The sequence below is a fragment of the Salmo trutta genome, chromosome 16 (assembly GCF_901001165.1).
Source record: "Salmo trutta chromosome 16, fSalTru1.1, whole genome shotgun sequence".
NCBI classification, from domain to species: domain Eukaryota; kingdom Metazoa; phylum Chordata; class Actinopteri; order Salmoniformes; family Salmonidae; genus Salmo; species Salmo trutta.
Window position 1 is genome coordinate 46,106,573 of NC_042972.1, and position 18,093 is coordinate 46,124,665.

Here is an 18,093-nt window from a genome sequence, read left to right on the forward strand (position 1 = left end):
CAGATGGAGCTCTTGTCTGGGCCAGTTGTTTTTGAAACCATTTTCTTGTTTGTGCCACTTCTGAGTGCCATGGAGCATGCTTAAGACTCTTACAGGCAAGGGAGGGGAGAGGAGAATAAGGCAACTTCTGGGAAAATAAGACTGAAACAGTCCAATGTAAAAAGCACAGTTTAGTCTGAATTTGTCTGTCAACTAAACTCCAAAAGTTCATTTTTAATATTTTGGTCCATGTTTGTGTACGTGTGAAAGAACGTGCAAAAGCCAAGTAGACATCAACCAATTCAGATCCGAACATGTATTTATGGAGATATTTAGTAATGAATAATCAAGAGAAAATGTTTTTTTGTGCCCTCATCCAAACCTTTTAGCCACACAACAACCATTTCCTTCTGTCTGGGTCAGTGTCTAAATAACACCCACTTCCTCATAGACACTTCTAATTTTATTGATAGACCCAAATACTACTTTGTTTACAAGAAACAGTATGTCGAGATCGATGAAATGATTTATGACCAGTAACGTTTTCTTGATCCGAACACAACTAATAAAGGTTGTATAATTAAATGATAGCCATTGTCATTATAATCATTGTCATTATAATAATAATGTTTGATATGTTAATAGGAAATAAGAGGTGTTAAGAGCATCATTATCATTTAGCCAATTTACTGTAATCTGACAATGGTCATATAAAGTTTACCAGATGAATGTACATAAATATAATTACTGCATTTAAAGAAGCTCTAGCTCTGAGTAGGATGCCCACAATACAGTATGAGCTAAGTCATTATGGAACTAATCCTTGCTTAATGACGTAAATCAGATCAGGTTGAAGGCCACATGAGTTGCAGCATTGTGAACTATGAGTCATTGCCTTCTGATTTTAGTAAGCTCTACACCTACAAGGCAAAGAGTTGCTATCAAACAGATCAAAAGATACACAAAATATATGGAAAAATATCGAAATAATGTAATATTTTCATAGCAATATCTATACAGACCATCATCTAGTCACAGGCAAAAGGGTCAACTCACCTGCTCCTTGAGCTCAGTCAGTTGTCCAGAGAGGTTGGAGACTAGCTTCATGGTAGACTCCAGTTTCTCCTGTAGGCTCCTGATTTCATTTTGCTCCCCGTCCGCATCGCTACAGACCAGAGACATGGCCCGCATCCGTGGAAACCAGTCAAGGTTGTGCTCCTGGTGACCAGAGGGAGAAGAGATTTTATTTGAGCATGACTAGAACATGTGTTGGAGCACAATACATTTACATTTTGGTCTCTAATCATGATGTATATAATGTATAAAAAATATTTGGTAACACTTTACTGGGTCCATACAGTTTGAAAAAGTAAATATTGTAAAGTGTTAGCATACTGTCCAGAATATATCAAATAACCTTTCATTTAAACATCAATCAAATATCTTTACAATTTGCTTGCTCAGGGAATTAAAAAAAATATTTTCATCACATTTTGTCATTCATTTAATGTATACCGAACAAAAATATAAAACACAACACACAACAATTTCAAAGATTTTACTGAGTTACAGTTCATATGAGGAAATCAGTCAACTGAAATAAATGCATTCGACACTAGTCTATGGTTTTCACGACCTTTAAAAAACCAAAAAATTGGGCTCACAATAGGCCTCAGGATATTCTCACGGTATTTCTGTGCACTCAAATACCCATCGATAAAATTAAATAGTGTCCGTTGTCTGTAGCTTATGCCTGCCCATACCGTAACCCCACCGCCACCATGGGGCACTCTGTTCACAAAGTTGACTCAGCAAACCGCTCGCCCACACAACGCCATATGCGTGGTCTGCGTTTGTGAGGCCGGTTGGACGTACTGCCAAATGATCTAAAACGACATTGGAGGCGGCTTATGGTAGAGAAATTAACATTCAATTCTCTGGCAACAGCTCTGGTGGACATTCCTGCAGTCAGCATGCCAATTACACACTCCCTCAAATCTGTGGCACTGTGTTGGACATTTTAGAGTGGGCTTTTATTGTCCCCAGCACAAGGGGCACATGTGTAATGATAATGCTGTTGAAACAGCTTGTTGATATGCCACACCTGTCAGGTGCATGGATTATGTTTGCAAAGGAGAACTGCTCACTAACAGGTATGTAGCCAAATTTGTAAAAACAATTGACGAGAAATAAGCTTTTTGTGTGTATGGAAAATTTGTGGGATCATTTCAGCTCATGAAAACATGGGACCAACACTTTACATGTTGCATTCATATTTTTGTTCAGTGTAATTAAATTTCGGGTGAACACTTATTTCATCAAATTTCACCAATAACATGCTAACACCCTTTGATTTTCTTTGACAAAGCCTTACACATTAGGGTAAGTCAGAATGACATCAAATATATTAGCTAGCTAAGGCTCCACTTGGCAAACAGATGCCTCTTTGACTTGTGTTTCTCTCAATCCCTCTTTGTCTGGCTATCTGTCTTTGTGCACTTATCAAGCCTATAATAAAATGTAATAGAATTAATGTTGGGGACTTTCCATACCAGGGAGTTCAGACTTACCGAGACAACTTCCTTTAAAAAAATGATGGTCTAATTATACAATAACACAGTCAGGTTGGATGTGTGAGGGCCGAATAGAGGAACATTTACTCAGACTTAACTAGCAATATAGGGCTGAGTTCCCCATTTCATTAATGTGGTATATTGTTGCATGCAAACTTCCTCTTCGGTGGCAATGTGGAGTTTAACACAACACACCCCTAAAGTGACAAAATGAGAATTGCTTGAATTTTCCATATACTACCACTGATTAGTTTCACATCTAAATAGTTGAGGTAAGAAAACATCTCAAGTCATCCACAGTGATTTATAACAACTCTTTGCCTCTTTCCTCATTTGTAAAAAGTTTCCACGCTTCTCCTTGGTGTGTAGCCTACAGTACACATCAAAACACCACAGCTATCAATCAGTCAATACCTCTCAATTCATTTCTTATGCTAACCTGCTCTACCCGAGTGGAATCACATGACTAAACTGATGGCATCTAAAAAAAGAAAAGGGAAAACGTACTGTACAAGGCATGCCCAGTGCACCTAGTGCACAAACGTTTATGCGTGGAGAATACAGTAAGTGTGACGGCCAGTCACTTCAGAGCCTGGAGCCAGTGAAAGGGTCGCTGCGTTCATCCAGGCGAGCAGCAAAGGGCCACTCTGAGCACATTCTGTCACCCCTCCATCTCCTCCAGCACTGGGCCACTACATACCAATGTTATTGTGCACTGTCTGAACCTGCCCTCAAACAAACGGAGGCTGTGTGAACAGGTCTGTCTGGAGTTCCCTTCAACAAAAACACACGTTGGTAGACGCACACCATTAAAAAACAGTCCCTCCTTTAGCTACATGTACATGCATGTGCACTCCCAGACCCTACAAAGTAGCATTACAGTTAGCTTAACTACAGACCGAACAGTAGATTGTGTGCTTGAACAGGAGCGTGCTGGGTAGCACCTGCACTGTCGCCTGTTGTGAGCACAGCTGCATGGCTGGAAAAGTCCCTTGGTTTCAGTGGTGTAGTCTGAGATGCGGGGGCGAGAGTGGCGGCTGCATGGGCCACAGGCTAGTCCTAGGTCAGACAAACAGCAGGACAGGGGAATCACACAGAGACTCATTCTGAAATGAGGAAAGAAGAGCTGTGTGCATGCTCAACCCCCCTCCGCAGCATAATGCTGCTTTCCCACGTGATCATGTACATGCGTACTCTGTATTGGACATCTACCTACTATAATAGACTTGAAATGCACCGACACAGTATACTAGATTGCTCTGCTAGTGTACTGCTGAATGTAGAAACAGACCATTCAAGAACAAGACTGTAAAGCTCAGACATAACAACATAAGTAAAATCGTGTCAACATTATTTGTCTGAAATCAATTTGTAATCAAAGTGCCAGGATTATCTTGGATGAGAGAGGGGCAGAGGCGTGAAGTACAGCAAGATTGATCATCCTGCCCTTTGCCGTCTGTGTCAAGAGTCAGTTTGACAGACCGGCCCCCCAAAACCCCTTTTCCTTTCTCAGTGTTTACAAGTGAAAACACTTCCAGTAAGTCTCAGACCGCTGTCACCGCTGACATTAAATTAATCTTCACAGTAGCTCAATGGAAATGACAGAAATTCATTTTCCATTATTAAAACCACAAGGGCCATGACAGAGAAACAGGATGCTGTGTGGTTTTGACAGCAACAGAAACGTCACAGGCAAGCCACAGGCCACCTGACATACTGACAACCCACCACATCTACTACTCTTCCACGCAAATTAAAGCAACAGATCACATTTCAAAATAGACCTAACAAAGAAATAGAAACAATGTGCAAAACACAATGGGAAAACTCCTTCTCACTCCCCTTCTGGAATGCCTAAAGCATTCTCTTATCAATGCGATTCAAAGTTCAAATCACGATGTGGATGCATCTCGGAGCAGCGAGCATGGGCCACAATAATAATGAGGGCAACAGATTCTGGCGTACCAAAGTCAAGCAATATAAATGTAAGCCTTCAACCCGACACTTCAGCCAAGGCTTTCTGCAATTGACGTCAGTCCCAGTCATTGTCAGACTTGTCAGACTTCTATCTACACCCCCTGTTCTCTTAAATCCCCTCTGTGCATATGAGGTGTCTTCACCACTTCAGACAGCATCATCATGAGACACTGTCATGGTTGTTAGGGTAACCAGGGGAGAAAGAAGGGGAAATGTATCAATAGAACTATTATACAGTATTAAGCCTATTACACCAACATAGGGAGCCGTTTCCCCTACCATGTCAAATGAAGAAGAAAGATCTCCTGTGTTGAGTTGTGACATCATAGGACGATAACTAATGTGACCGATTCCTCCACTTCTCAGATTCTAAAAGCTCAAACATTTATTTTCTTTTATTAACCCATCCCCCTCTTCGGAGGTCAAAAATAACTTTCCTTTTTAACAGCTTTCTTGCGAACATAAACACATTTTGCATATACATTTTACATGCAATGCATTCAGAAAGTATTCAGACCCCTTGACTTTTTCCATATTTTGTTACGTTACAGCCTTATTCTAAAATGTATTAAATTGTTTGTTTTGTCTCATCAATCTACATAAAATACCGAATAATGAGAAAGCAAAAACAGGTTTTCGATTTTTTTTGCTAATTCATGTCAAATAAAAAACGGAAATATCACATTTATATAAGTATTCAGACCCTATGCTATGAGACTCGAAATTGAGCTAAGGTCCATCCTGTTTCCATTGATCATTCTTGAGATGTTTCTGCAACTTGATTGGAGTCCACCTGTGGTAAATTCAACTGATTCGATATGATTTGTAAAGGCACACACCTGTCTATATAAGGTCCCACAGTTGACAGTTCATGTCAGAACATAAACCAAGCCATGAGGTGGAAGGAATTGTCCATAGAGCTCCAAGGCAGGATTGTGTCGAGGCACAGATCTGGGGAAGGGTACCAAACAATTTCTGTAGCACTGAAGGTCCCCAAGAACACAGTGACCTCCATCAATCTTAAAATGAAAGAAGTTTGGAATCAACAAGACTCTTCCTAAACCTGGTTGCCCGGCCAAACTGAGCAATTGGGGAAGAAGGGCCTTGGTCTGGGAGGTGACCAAGAACCCGATGGACACTCTAACAGAACTCCAGAGTTCCTCTGTGGAGATTAGAGAACCTTCCAGATGGACAACCATCTCTGCAGCACTCCACCAATCCGGCCAGTTTCCAGACAGAAGCCACATCTCAGTTAAAAGACATGACAGCTCGCTTGGAATTTGCCAAAAGTCACGTAAAGGACTCTCAGACCATGAGAAACAAGATTCTCTGGTCTGATGAAACCAAGATTGAACTCTTTGGCCTGAATGCCAAGCGTCATGTTTGGAGGAAACCTGGCATGGTGGTGGCAGCAGCAACATACGGTGGTGATGTTTTTCAGTGGCAGGGACTGGGAGACTAGTCAGGATCAAGGGAAAGATGAAAAGAGCAAAGTACAAAGAGATTGATGAAAACCTGCTTGAGAGTGCTCAGGACCTCAGACTGGGGCGAAGGTTCACCTTCCAACAGGACAACGACCCTAAGCACACAGCCAAGGCAACGCAGGAGTGGCTTCGGGACAAGTCTCTGAATGTCCTTGAGTGGCTCAGCCAGAGCCCAGACTTTAACCCGGTCGAACATCTCATCTCTGGAGAGACCTGAAAATAGCTGTGCAGCGATGCTCCCCATCCAACCAGACAGAGCTGAGAGGTTCTGCAGAGGAGAATGGGAGAAACTCCCCAAGTACAGTTGTGCCAAGCTTGTAGTGTCATTCCCAAGAAGACTCAAAGCTGTAATCACTGTCTCTGAGCTCTACAGACAATTCCTTAGAACTGATGGCTGAGTTTTTGCTCTGACATGCACTGTCAACTGTGGGACCTTATATAGACAGGTGTGTGCCTTTCCAAATCATGTCCAATCAATTGAATTTACCTCAGCTGGACTCCAATCAATTTGTAGAAACATCTCTAGGATGATTAATGGAAACAGGATGCACCTGTGCTCAATTTCGAGTCTCATAGCAAAGGGTCTGAATACTTATGTAAAAAAAGCTTTTTTTTCATTTATTTTTTATAAATGTGCAAAAATGTCTAAAAACCTGTTTTTGCTTCGTCATTATGAGGTATTGTGTGAAGATTGATGAAGAACACTTTTTATTTAATCAATTTTAGAATAAGGCTGTAACAGACGCCTCACAAGTCCTAAACTGGCAGCTTCATTAAATAGTACTCGCAAAACACCAGCCTAGAAGGCTAGCATCCCGGAGTCTCCTCTTCACTGTTGACATTGAGACTGGTGTTTTGCGGGTACTATTTAATGAAGCTGCCAGTTGAGGCATTTGTTTCTCAAACTAGACACTCTAATGTACTTGTCCTCTTGCTCAGTTGGGCACCGGGGCCTCCCACTCCCCTTTCTATTCTGGTTAGAGACAGTTTGCGCTGTTCTGTGAAGCGAGTAGTACACAGCGTTGTACGAGTTCTTCAGTTTCTTGGCAATTTCTCGCATGGAATAGCCTTCATTTCTTAGAACAAGAATAGACTGACGAGTTTCAGAAAAAAGTTATTTGTTTCTGGTCATTTTGAGCCTGTAATCGAACCCACAAATGCTGATGCTCCAGATACTCAACTAGTCTAAGGCCAGTTTTATTGCTTCTTTAATCCGGACAGTTTTCAGTTTTCAGCTGTGCTAACATAATTGCAAAAGGGGGACCAGTACGGAAAAAAGAAAATGTATGAAATGTACGCATTCACTAATGTAAGTCGCTCTGGATAAGAGCGTCTGCTAAATGACTAAAATGTAAAATGTAAATGTAAAAGGGTTTTATGATGATCAATTAGCCTTTTAAAATTATAAACTTGGATTAGCTAACACAACGTGCCATTGGAACACAGGAGTGATGGTTGCTGATAATGGGCCTCTGACGCCTATGTAGATATTCAATTAAAAATCAGCCGTTTCCAGCTACAATAGTCATTTACATCCTTAACAATGTCTACACTGCATTTCTGATTAATTTGATGTTATTTTAAATGGACAATAATCATTTGCTTTCTTTCAGCATATATACACATACATACACACACAGTAGAGGTCGGAAGTTTACATACACTTAGGTTGGAGTCATTAAAACTAGTTTTTCAACCACTGCACAAATGTCTTGTTAACAAACTATAGCTTGGAAAATTCCAGAAAATGATGTCATGGCTTTAGAAGCTTCTGATAGGCTAATTGACATCATTTGAGTCAATTGGAGGTATTCCAAGGCATACCTTCAAACTCAGTGCCTCTTTGCTTGACATCATGGGAAAATCATGGGAAAATCAAAAGAAATCAGCCAAGACCTCAGAAAAAAAATTGTAGACCTCCACAAGTCTGGTTCATTCTTGGGAGCAATTTCCAAACGCCTGAAGGTACCACGTTCATCTGTACAAACAATAGTACGCAAGTATAAACACCATGGGACCACGCAGCCATCATACCGCTCAGGAAGGAGACGCGTTATGTCTCCTAGAGATGAACGTACTTTGGTGTGGAAAGTGCAAATCAATTCCAGAACAACAGCAAAGGACCCTGTGAAGATGCTGGCGGAAACAGGTACAAAATGTCACGATTTCCGCCGAAGTTGGTGCCTCTCCTTGTTCGGGCGGTCATCGTCACCGGCTTTCTAGCTGCCACCGATCCATGTTTCTTTGTCCATTTGTTATGTCTTGATTGTACACATCTGGTTCCCATTTCGTTATGATTACTTCCCTATTTAAACCCTCTGGTTATCATGATGTTTTGTGCGTTATTGTTTTACTGTTGGTCGTGTTCGTTGTGTTTATCGTTATTGTTTTATCCCTGCGTGGATTTTGTATGATGAGCTTTTTCTAGAGTAAAGACGTATGTTTTACTCAGTTCGGTGTCCTGCGATTGACTCTATTTCTCATCTCCTATACACGGACACTGACACAAAAGTATCTATATCCACAGTAAAACAAGTATTATATCTACTTAACCTGAATGGCCGCTCAGCAAGGAAGAAGCCACTGCTCCAAAACCTCCATAAAAAAGCGAGACAAAGGTTTGCAACTGCACATGTGGACAAAGATCATACTTTTTGGAGAAATGTCCTCTGGTCTGATGAAACAAAAATATAATTGTTTGGCCATAATGGCCATCGTTATGTTTGGAGGATAAAGGGGGAGGCTTGCAAGCCGAAGAACACCATCCCAACCGTGAAGAACAGGGGTGGCGGCATCATGTTGTGGGGGTGCTTTGCTGCTGCAGGAGGGCCTGGTGCACTTCACAAAATAGATGGATTCATGAGGACAGAAAATTTGGTGGATATATTGAAGCAACATCTCAAGACATCAGTCAGGAAGTTAAAGCTTGGTCACAAATGGGTCTTCCAAATGGACAATGACTCCAAGTATACTTCCAAAGTTGTGGGAAAATGGCTTAAGGACAACAAAGTCAGGGTATTGGAGTGGCCATCACAAAGCCTTGACCTCAATCCTATAGAAAATTTGTGGGCAGAACTGAAAAAGCGTGTGCGAGCAAGGAGGCCTACAAACCTGACTCAGTTACACCAGCTCTGTCAGGAGGAATGGGCCAAAATTCACCCAACTTATTGTGGGAAGCTTGTGGAAGGCTATCCGAAATGTTTGACCCAAGTTAAACAATTTAAAGGCAATGCTACCAAATACTAATTGAGTGTATGTAAACTTCTGACCCTCTGGGAATGTGAAGAAATAAAAGCTGAAATAAATTATTCTCCCTACTATTATTCTGACATTTCATATTCTTAAAAGAAAGTGGTGATCCTAACTGACCTAAGACAGGGAATTTTTACTAAGATTAAATGTCAGGAATTGGGAAAAACGGAGTTTAAATGTATTTGGCTAAGGTGTATGTAAACTTCCGACTTCAACTGTATATCCACACATATACACACATACGAGCTATTAACTTAGTTCTTGGTAAAAGTGTTGATCCATTGATAGCCCAGAGCCTGCATGCAGACATGCATGAACCTCCTGATGCTGGAGAGCTAACATCTAAGCTGTGAATTCTCTAAACTCAGCTTCTTGCAGTAAATTACCATGTCTGAGCTCTGCAGAGAGCCGTGCTACAGACACCTAATTTAGCTCCCAATCCAGAGCAGGAGGCCCCACATGATCAAACATGTTGCATGAGTCCAGTTGTGGTTGACTGTTCGAGTTGACGGGTCAGTGGATTCTAACACACCATGTGCCCTCTCTCAAGCAGAGGTCACTTTAAATCCTCCTTTGGGCCACAATGTGTCCCCGACAAGCTCTGTTTGGCTCAGTAGGGTCCAAAGCTAAGAGGGGGTTAGTTAATCCCAAATCAGATGACTCCTCATAAGACCTTGCAGTGCACCTCAAACCGAGAGACAGAACTGGGCCAAATAGTGCCTGTTCAGAAAACTGTGTCAGAAGCCAACACCAGCACAACTGCATCGGGAAAGTTACCACTGTTGAAGAAGGGGCTTTCCTTTGACAGTTATAATTCTCCATTAAATCACTAAAAAGCAATGGATAGCCTACTGACATTTAAGAACAAAATTTGAACAAAACTCATCGAGCAACAACATATTTTAAACAATTCTAAAGACACCAAGGAATGAACTACTTCCCATGGAGTTCTTCAGTCTAAATGTCAATGTATGTGTTTGAGATGCCTCCATGCCGTTGGAAGAGTAGGTCATTAGGTCTTCAGTGCAATAACCTCAGGCCTGGTTGGCATAGGAGACACAGCAGACATTGTGGGAGGTAGGGGTTTCCCACACTGTTCAGCAGCTATCATGAGGCGACATCCTGGCCGTAACCAGACAGGAGCGATATCGATGGACCAGGGTATAACACGGTAAAACAGGGTGGAGGATGACTTTTAAAAAGTCTACATTGTGTTGGTGCTTGTGGTTTTCTATTTCTGAAGATGTTTTTAGATGTATTCTCACCATGGGACAGAGATATTTTACTGCATGCCAAAATGTCTTTCTTTATCTAGTATAGGAGCTGACCTGCATTCTCAGGAGACACAATTGATCAAAGCTCAGATATGTGAGCCTCTCTGATGAAGTCATGCAGAACTGCAAACTCCCTGTTCCAAGATATATTTATGACCACATCCCTGCCTATCTTGATGTGTATAATCAAGAATCTCCTTCGTAATAAGCTGTCTGGTACTATGCGTAGTAGTCTAGTCGTACCCTGATCATCTCAGCGACGTAGCTCTCTGGTCCTGTATACTCTGTGGAGTCCTTCACCTTCACCAGCACTATGAAGAACAGGTAGTGCCACATGTTGTGCTCCACCTTGATGTGCTCTTCAAATGTCACTGTCTTGTTGTCAAACTTGTCCCTTTCCAGGCCTGCACACGAGGGGACATGCAAAAAACAAATTGTCAAACGTGCTGACACAAATGCATGGCAGTTACTGCATTCTTCATCTGTAAACAAACAATGCATATGTGGCAATAATGGGTCAATCATTATGAGTCTGGTGATTGTCATGACCTTAGTTGGAATGACTGACTGCACAACAATAGCACGGGAAAGTTGCGTCATTGGAGAAAAGAACACAATGCATTTCAGAGGGAGAATAGAATAGGCCAAGGGACTTAACACTCAACAGGTTCTCAATGTCTCACATAAGCTCGTTTTTTACATTCCCTTTTGTCCTACAGGGCCACCTATACATACAATGTTTGCACACATGACTGTAGGTCGCTTTCTGCATAAAAGCGTCTGCTAAATGGCATATACAGTAGGGTGATTCAAAACATCTTTGGTATCTCAGATTGTTCTGGCAATTTTCACATAGGATCTTAATCTGGAGGAAGGATGTTTGAAAAGCTTTTTACATTTTCATCACAAAACATTTTGGAGAAAATCATTATGAAAGTGTACATTTTAGGCCCTTTTTAGACCTATACATGGCTCCTGTAAGACCCTATGATCTGTAAAACACAAAAATCAATCAATTCATGGCTTAAAGGAAACTATTTAAAAAAATGTAACTTCATATTCATCATCTCCAGCACTACCCAAACATCAACATATGTGCAAATGGCGCATTTCTATGTTTTGTAGTAAAAAGGATAAGAGGAAGATAAGCGTTTCCAATAACATTATCAACCAACTAGTAGGCAATTAGTACGCAATGCCTACTCATAATTGGTTAAAATCACATGATGCACACCGATGATGTCATTGGAAACACTTATCTTCCTCTTATCTTTTTTACTACAAAACATAGAAACGTGCCATTTTCACGTGACCCATTTCAGGAAGCTAGGTGTATGTCGCACGTCACTACTTCACAGGAGAGGCATTTGAATGTCTTTGCAGAAATGCCTTCTGTGAACTTCCTGTGAACTTTCTTGTGCCTTAATAACAAACTTGTATTCCATCTGTGAATACGAATAAAATTGTTAAATTACGAGCCTATTTGGTTTAGCCATGGAAAAAGTCAGGAACCTTCCTGCTAGCCATTGATTGGCTGAGATAATGGATGGGCTGGACATGCCAGGAGATGACTTTGGATTGGTCTGCCATGTAGCATGCTTCTGTCTATAATGTGAGCTGCTCAGTATGTGTTGATAATCCTTTCTACCACGGCTTTCTTGAAAGATATAATGTTAGCCATCGAGAACTACAAAAGTTTTGGTACTTTTCTCAACAACATTGATGCCCTGAATTTAGCAGGTGCTATTGACAGATCAGTTGGAAAAAGTTGTGATGGGCTACTTTCTGCACACGTCACAGTCAGTGTGAACCAGAGTGACTTGACACAATGCTGGCCAAACAAGATGAAGCTACAAACAAAATTAATTTAAATGGTTCCCGTCTGATGTGAAGCGTGATGTGAATACATTTCTAATTTTGGCAGAAAGTAATTTTCATTGCAAGTTAAAGCCTACTGTTAGCTAACTAGCAAACGTTAGCTTGCTGGCTTACTAGCTAACGTTACGTGTATGATCTGTGTAGTAATATTATTTGAATCAGAAATCCATTTGCATTGCTAGTTACTGCCTAATGTTAGCTAGCTAAAATTGAACCTAGTTGGTTAGCTTTAGCTACCTGCAGATTCATACCACAGATACTGTACAACAATACGTTTGTATTGGTAGCAGTATGAGTTGGGATTATGCCGGTTCATTGTTTAGCGATGTCTAAACAAAAAACTCCACTTCGCCAGATGATTACATGACCATCAAGTTAGCCAGGTGTGTCTGGGGGTGATTACAGCCATCTATTGTACTTCATGAACATGCGTACATGTCTTGACATTTCTTTCACATGACCCATTAATTTAGACAAGTGTGTCTGGGGAAGCGTCATCTACTAATGATAAAATATTTAAAATATATATATATATTTTGGACACTTTCTGTTTTTGATATTGCTACTATGCAAATACACTACCGATCAAAAGTTTTAGAACACCTACTCATTCAAGGGTTTTTCTTTATTTGTACTATTTTCTACATTGTAGAATAATAGTGAAGACATCAAAACTATGAAATAACATATATGGAATCATGTAGTAACCAAAAATGTGTTAACAAAGATTCTTCAAATAGCCACACTTTGCCTTGATGACAGTTTGTACAATATTGGCATTCTATCAGCTAGCTTTGCCTGGAATGCTTTTCCAACAGTCTTGAAGGAGTGCCCACATATGCTGAGCACTTGTTGGCTGCTTTTCCTTCACTCTGCGGTTCAAATCATCCCAAACATCTCAATTTGGTTGAGGTCGGGGGATTGTGGAGGCCAGGTCTTCTGATGCAGCACTCCATCACTCTCCTTCTTGGTGAAATAGCGCTTAGATAGCCTGGAGGTGTGGAAGCCATGCTGGTTAAGTATGCCTTGAATTCTAAATAAATCACAGACAGTGTCACAAATTAAAGTACCCCCACACCATAACACCTCCTACTCCATGCTTTACGGTGGGAAATACACATGCGGAGATCATCCGTTCACCACCACTGCGTCTCACAAAGACACGGTGGTTGGAACCAAAAATCTCACATTTGGACTCCAGGCCAAAGGACACATTTTCACAGGTCTAATGTCCATTACTCGTGTTTCTTGGCCCAAGCAAGTCTCTTCTTATTATTGGTGTCCTTTAGTAGTGGTTTCTTTGCAGCAATTCGACCATGAAGGACTGATTCACAGTCTCGTCTGAATAGTTGATGTTGAGATGTGTCTGTTACTTGAACTCTATGAAGCATTTATTTGGGCTGCATATTATGAGGCTGCTAACTCTAATGAATTTATCCTCTGCAGCAGAGGTAACTCTGGGTCTTCCATTCCTGTGGCAGCCCTCATGAGAGCCAGTTTCATCATAGCACTTGATGGTTTTTGCTACTGCACTTGGAGAAACTTTCAAAGTTCTTGACTGACCTTCATGTCTTAAAAGTAACGATGGACTGTTGCTTCTCTTTGCTTATTTGAGCTGTTCTTGCCATAATATGGACTTGGTCTTTTACCAAATAGGGCTATCTTCTGTATACCCCCCTACCTTGTCACAACACAACTGATTGGCTCAACTGTTATGGATAGGGGACAGTATTTTCACGGCCGGATAAAAAACGTACCCGATTTAATCTGATTATTACTCCTGCCCAGAAACTAGAATATGCATATAATTATTAGCTTTGGATAGAAAACACTCCAAAGTTTCTAAAACTGTTTGAATGGTGTCTGTGAGTATAACAGAACTCATTTGGCAGGCCAAAACATGAGAAGATTCTGTTCAGGAAGTACCCTGTCTGACCATTTCTTGCCCTTCTTGATTATCTCTATCCATTACAAAGGATCTCTGCTGTTACGTGACACTTCCTACGGCTCCCATGGGCTCTCAGAAGGCGGCAAAAAGCTGAATGACGTAATTACAAGCCCTGGCTGAAACACACGAGCGCTTTTGCTAAGTGGTCTATCAGCGGACAACGGGACTCATGCTCGTGCACGAGACGACATCATGTTTTTATTCTATCGTCTCTGAACGGATTCAACGACTCCCGGTCGGAATATTATCGCTTTTTTAAACAGCGGTTGACATGCTTCGAAGTACGGTAATGAAATATTTAGAAATCTTTTGTCACGAAATGCGCCATGCGCATGACCCTTATTTACCATTCGGATAGTGTCTTGAACGCACGAACAAAACGCCGCTGTTGGAACATAACTATGGATTATTTTGGACCAAACCAACATTTGTTATTGAAGTAGAAGTCCTGGGAGTGCATTCTGATGAAGAACATCAAAGGTAATCAAACTTTTCTAATAGTAAATCGGAGTTTGGTGAAGGCTAAACTTGCTGGGTGTCTAAATAGCTAGCCCTGTGATGCCGGGCTATCTACTGAGAATATTGTAAAATGTGCTTTCACCGAAAAGCTATTTTAAAATCGGACATATCGAGTGCATAGAGGAGTTCTGTATCTATAATTCTTAAAATAATTGTTATGTTTTTTGTCAACGTTTATCATGAGTAATTTAGTAAATTCACCGGAGGTTTGCGGGGGTATGCTAGTTCTGAACGTCACATGCTAATGTAAAAAAGCTGTTTTTTGATATAAATATGAACTTGATTGAACAAAACATGCATGCATTGTATAACATAATGTCCTAGGGTTGTCATCTGATGAAGATCATCAAAGGTTAGTGCTGCATTTAGCTGTGGTTTTGTTTTTTGTGACATTATATGCTAGCTTGAAAAATGGGTGTCTGATTATTTCTGGCTGGGTACTCTGCTGACATAATCTAATGTTTTGCTTTCGCTGTAAAGCCTTTTTGAAATCGGACAGTGTGGTTAGATTAACGAGAGTCTTGTCTTTAAAATGCTGTAAAATAGTCATATGTTTGAAAAATGGAAGTTTTCGGATTTTAGAGGAGTTTGTATTTCACGCCACGCCCATCATTGGATATTGGAGCAGGTGTTCCGCTAGCGGAACGTCTAGATGTAAGAGGTTTTAAGGAAATACATTCCACAAACTAACTTTTAACAAGGCACACCTGTTAATTGAAATGCATTCCAGATGACTACCTCATGAAGCTAGTTGAGAGAATGCCTAAAGTGTGCAAAGCTGTCATCAAGGCAAAGGGTGGCTACTTTGAAGAATCTAAAATCTAAAACATATATTGATTTGTTTAACACTTTTTTAGTTAATACATGATTCCATGTGTGTTATTTCATAGTTTTGATGTCTACAATGTAGAAAATGGTAAAAATAATGAAAAACCTTTGAATGAGCAGGTGTTCTAAAACTTTTGACCGGTAGTGTATATAAGTTACCACTTCACTGTACCGTTTATAACTTCTGTATCCTGTGCATGTGACAAATAAACTTAGATTGTATTTGATATAGTGTGTATGTTCACCAGAGATAGTAAAGTGAAGAACAACATGACCTGCACCAAAATCAGATTAGGATATCGGCCAAGTACTAGATAGTGTATTTTTACCTTGAGTTTCCTTATTGTATGCTACCGCTTTTACCACTTTTAGTCTTGAAATCTTTGGTTGTTTACTACAATACTCACTCTGTTTAGCACATGGCCTCACATGTGAATCCTTAAAAGAGATGGGTGGGGCTTAAGCTTAAGAGGGTGTGAAAGATGCTGAATGGGTGTAGACAAAGAAGAGCTCTCCAGTAGGCATACCAAAACATTCAAGGGCCATTTTCTCAAAAGTCGGGTTACAAGTTTATCAACTTTCGAAGCAGAGTTACTTTTTCATTGTTCCTCAACTGCAGTGTATGATATACCATTTTCTAGCTCTGAGTCTCTACTTTTCTCCAATGTAAAAAAACACTATTTCAAATTTTGCTACATAGGACCGAATCCAAGTGGTGGGTCACATATGTTGATGTTGGGGTGGTGCTGGAGATGATGAATATAAAGTTGATATTTTTTTAAATGTCCCTTTAATACTGTATGCTGTTGTCTCAAGTTATGTAGGTTGTTGATGATATTTGCATTGTCATCAACTCCAATTCGGCTTGGGGTATGGAATATTCTCTTCCTAGTCCATTGTGGATTGATACGGTTTATTAAATAGCATAGGCTACAGTAACGAGTAACAGCAACAGTAAAACAAAATCATCCAGTGTTTGCTGAATGTCTTTTTTTTATAATTGAAAACAAAAACTAAAATGTACCCCTTTTTCTCCCCAATTTCGTGGCATCCAATTAGTAGTTACAGTCTTGTCTCTTTGCTGAAACTCCCGTACGGACTCGGGAGAGGGTAAAGTCGAGAGCCGTGCGTCCTCTCCTCTTGACACAATGCCCACTTAACCCAGAAGCCAGCTGCACCAATGTGTCGGAGGAAACACCAAATACCTGGAGACCATGTCAGTGTGCACTGCGCCTGGCCCACCACAGAAGTTGCTAGTACACGATGGGACAAGGACATCCTTGCCGACCAAACCCCGACAACGCTGGGCCAATTGTGCCCCATGGGTCTCCCAGTCGCGGCCGGCTGCGACAGAGCCTGGACTCGAACCCAAAATCTCTGGTGGCACAGCCTTAGACCACTGCGCCACTCGGGAGGCCCTATGCTGTATATGTTTGGAGTGTTAACAGTCAACATTGTTGTAATTGGCTGATGTGATCCGTACATTGCCATTGCATTGCACAGCACACCAACATGGTCAAGAATCTGCATTGGCAACAGGAGGAAGTTACTCCTACGCATCAGCCATGACTAACCATTCTGGTTCTGGGAAGAGAAGGCGTTCTGTTGTTTACACTGTTGAGCTGAGCAAAACAGCCCCCATTCTGCCACAGGCCAGCTGTGAGGCATGCAACATTAAGAGCCTCAGACAGACTTAAAGTGCAGGTTGAGACCACTCATCTGCAATGTCTGTTCATCCTCCTCCAACGCTCGCTGCACTGCACTGCAAACCTTGTTCTGAAATAGCACTGCTTCCGACTCTTCAGACCACAACCACTAGTCATTCCAACCCCAGCTCAAAATGGTAGCTACCACCATGATAGCTTAACAGACAGTCTCAGGCCGAGCATCAGCCCACTGATCACTAGCATTGGACACAGGCCAGAAGAGCCAAGCCAGGTCCAGGTAGGGCCGCTCACCGCAGATAAAGCATGTCGTCTTCAGGACTTCCTCTTTTTTTTGCTTTTCACTCCTGAGGTCGGCAAAGGTGTCGATGATGACTCCGAAGATGAGGTTGAGGACGATGATGATGACCAGGAAGAAGAAGAGCAGGTCGTAGATCACCCTGCCAGCAAACAGAGGCTCCTACCAAAGACACAGAAGACAGAAAAAACGTTTGATAATACACATCTGAACATTACAAATAGTCAACGATCAAAGACGACTGCTGCTAAGAAACACGACTGCAGCAACGTTGTTCCAATAATTGATATTGTTGTGAAGCTAAAATGTATTTGTTTCTTCCCAAGTCTGGAACTGTGGGACATGTAAATGGTTTGGTGTTAGGGCTGTGACGATTCTGGAATTTTGGGTAACGATTACTTGTCATGCAAATGGACACG

At 41.2% G+C, this 18,093-nt stretch overlaps 1 protein-coding gene across 10 annotated transcripts in view; it reads right to left on the reverse strand.

Annotated features, from left to right (window-relative positions):
- Positions 1–18,093, reverse strand: part of LOC115150859 (inositol 1,4,5-trisphosphate receptor type 1) — a 135,928-nt gene that overhangs the window by 2,213 nt on the left and 115,622 nt on the right. For all 10 annotated transcript variants that reach the window (XM_029694615.1, XM_029694610.1, XM_029694607.1 and 7 more), the window contains 3 exons: positions 17,671–17,836; positions 10,783–10,943; positions 1,036–1,197 (listed from right to left, as the gene is read on the reverse strand). In XM_029694615.1, the coding sequence (XP_029550475.1) occupies positions 1,036–1,197; positions 10,783–10,943; positions 17,671–17,836 (489 nt within the window). The remainder of the gene's footprint in view (positions 1–1,035; positions 1,198–10,782; positions 10,944–17,670; positions 17,837–18,093) is intronic.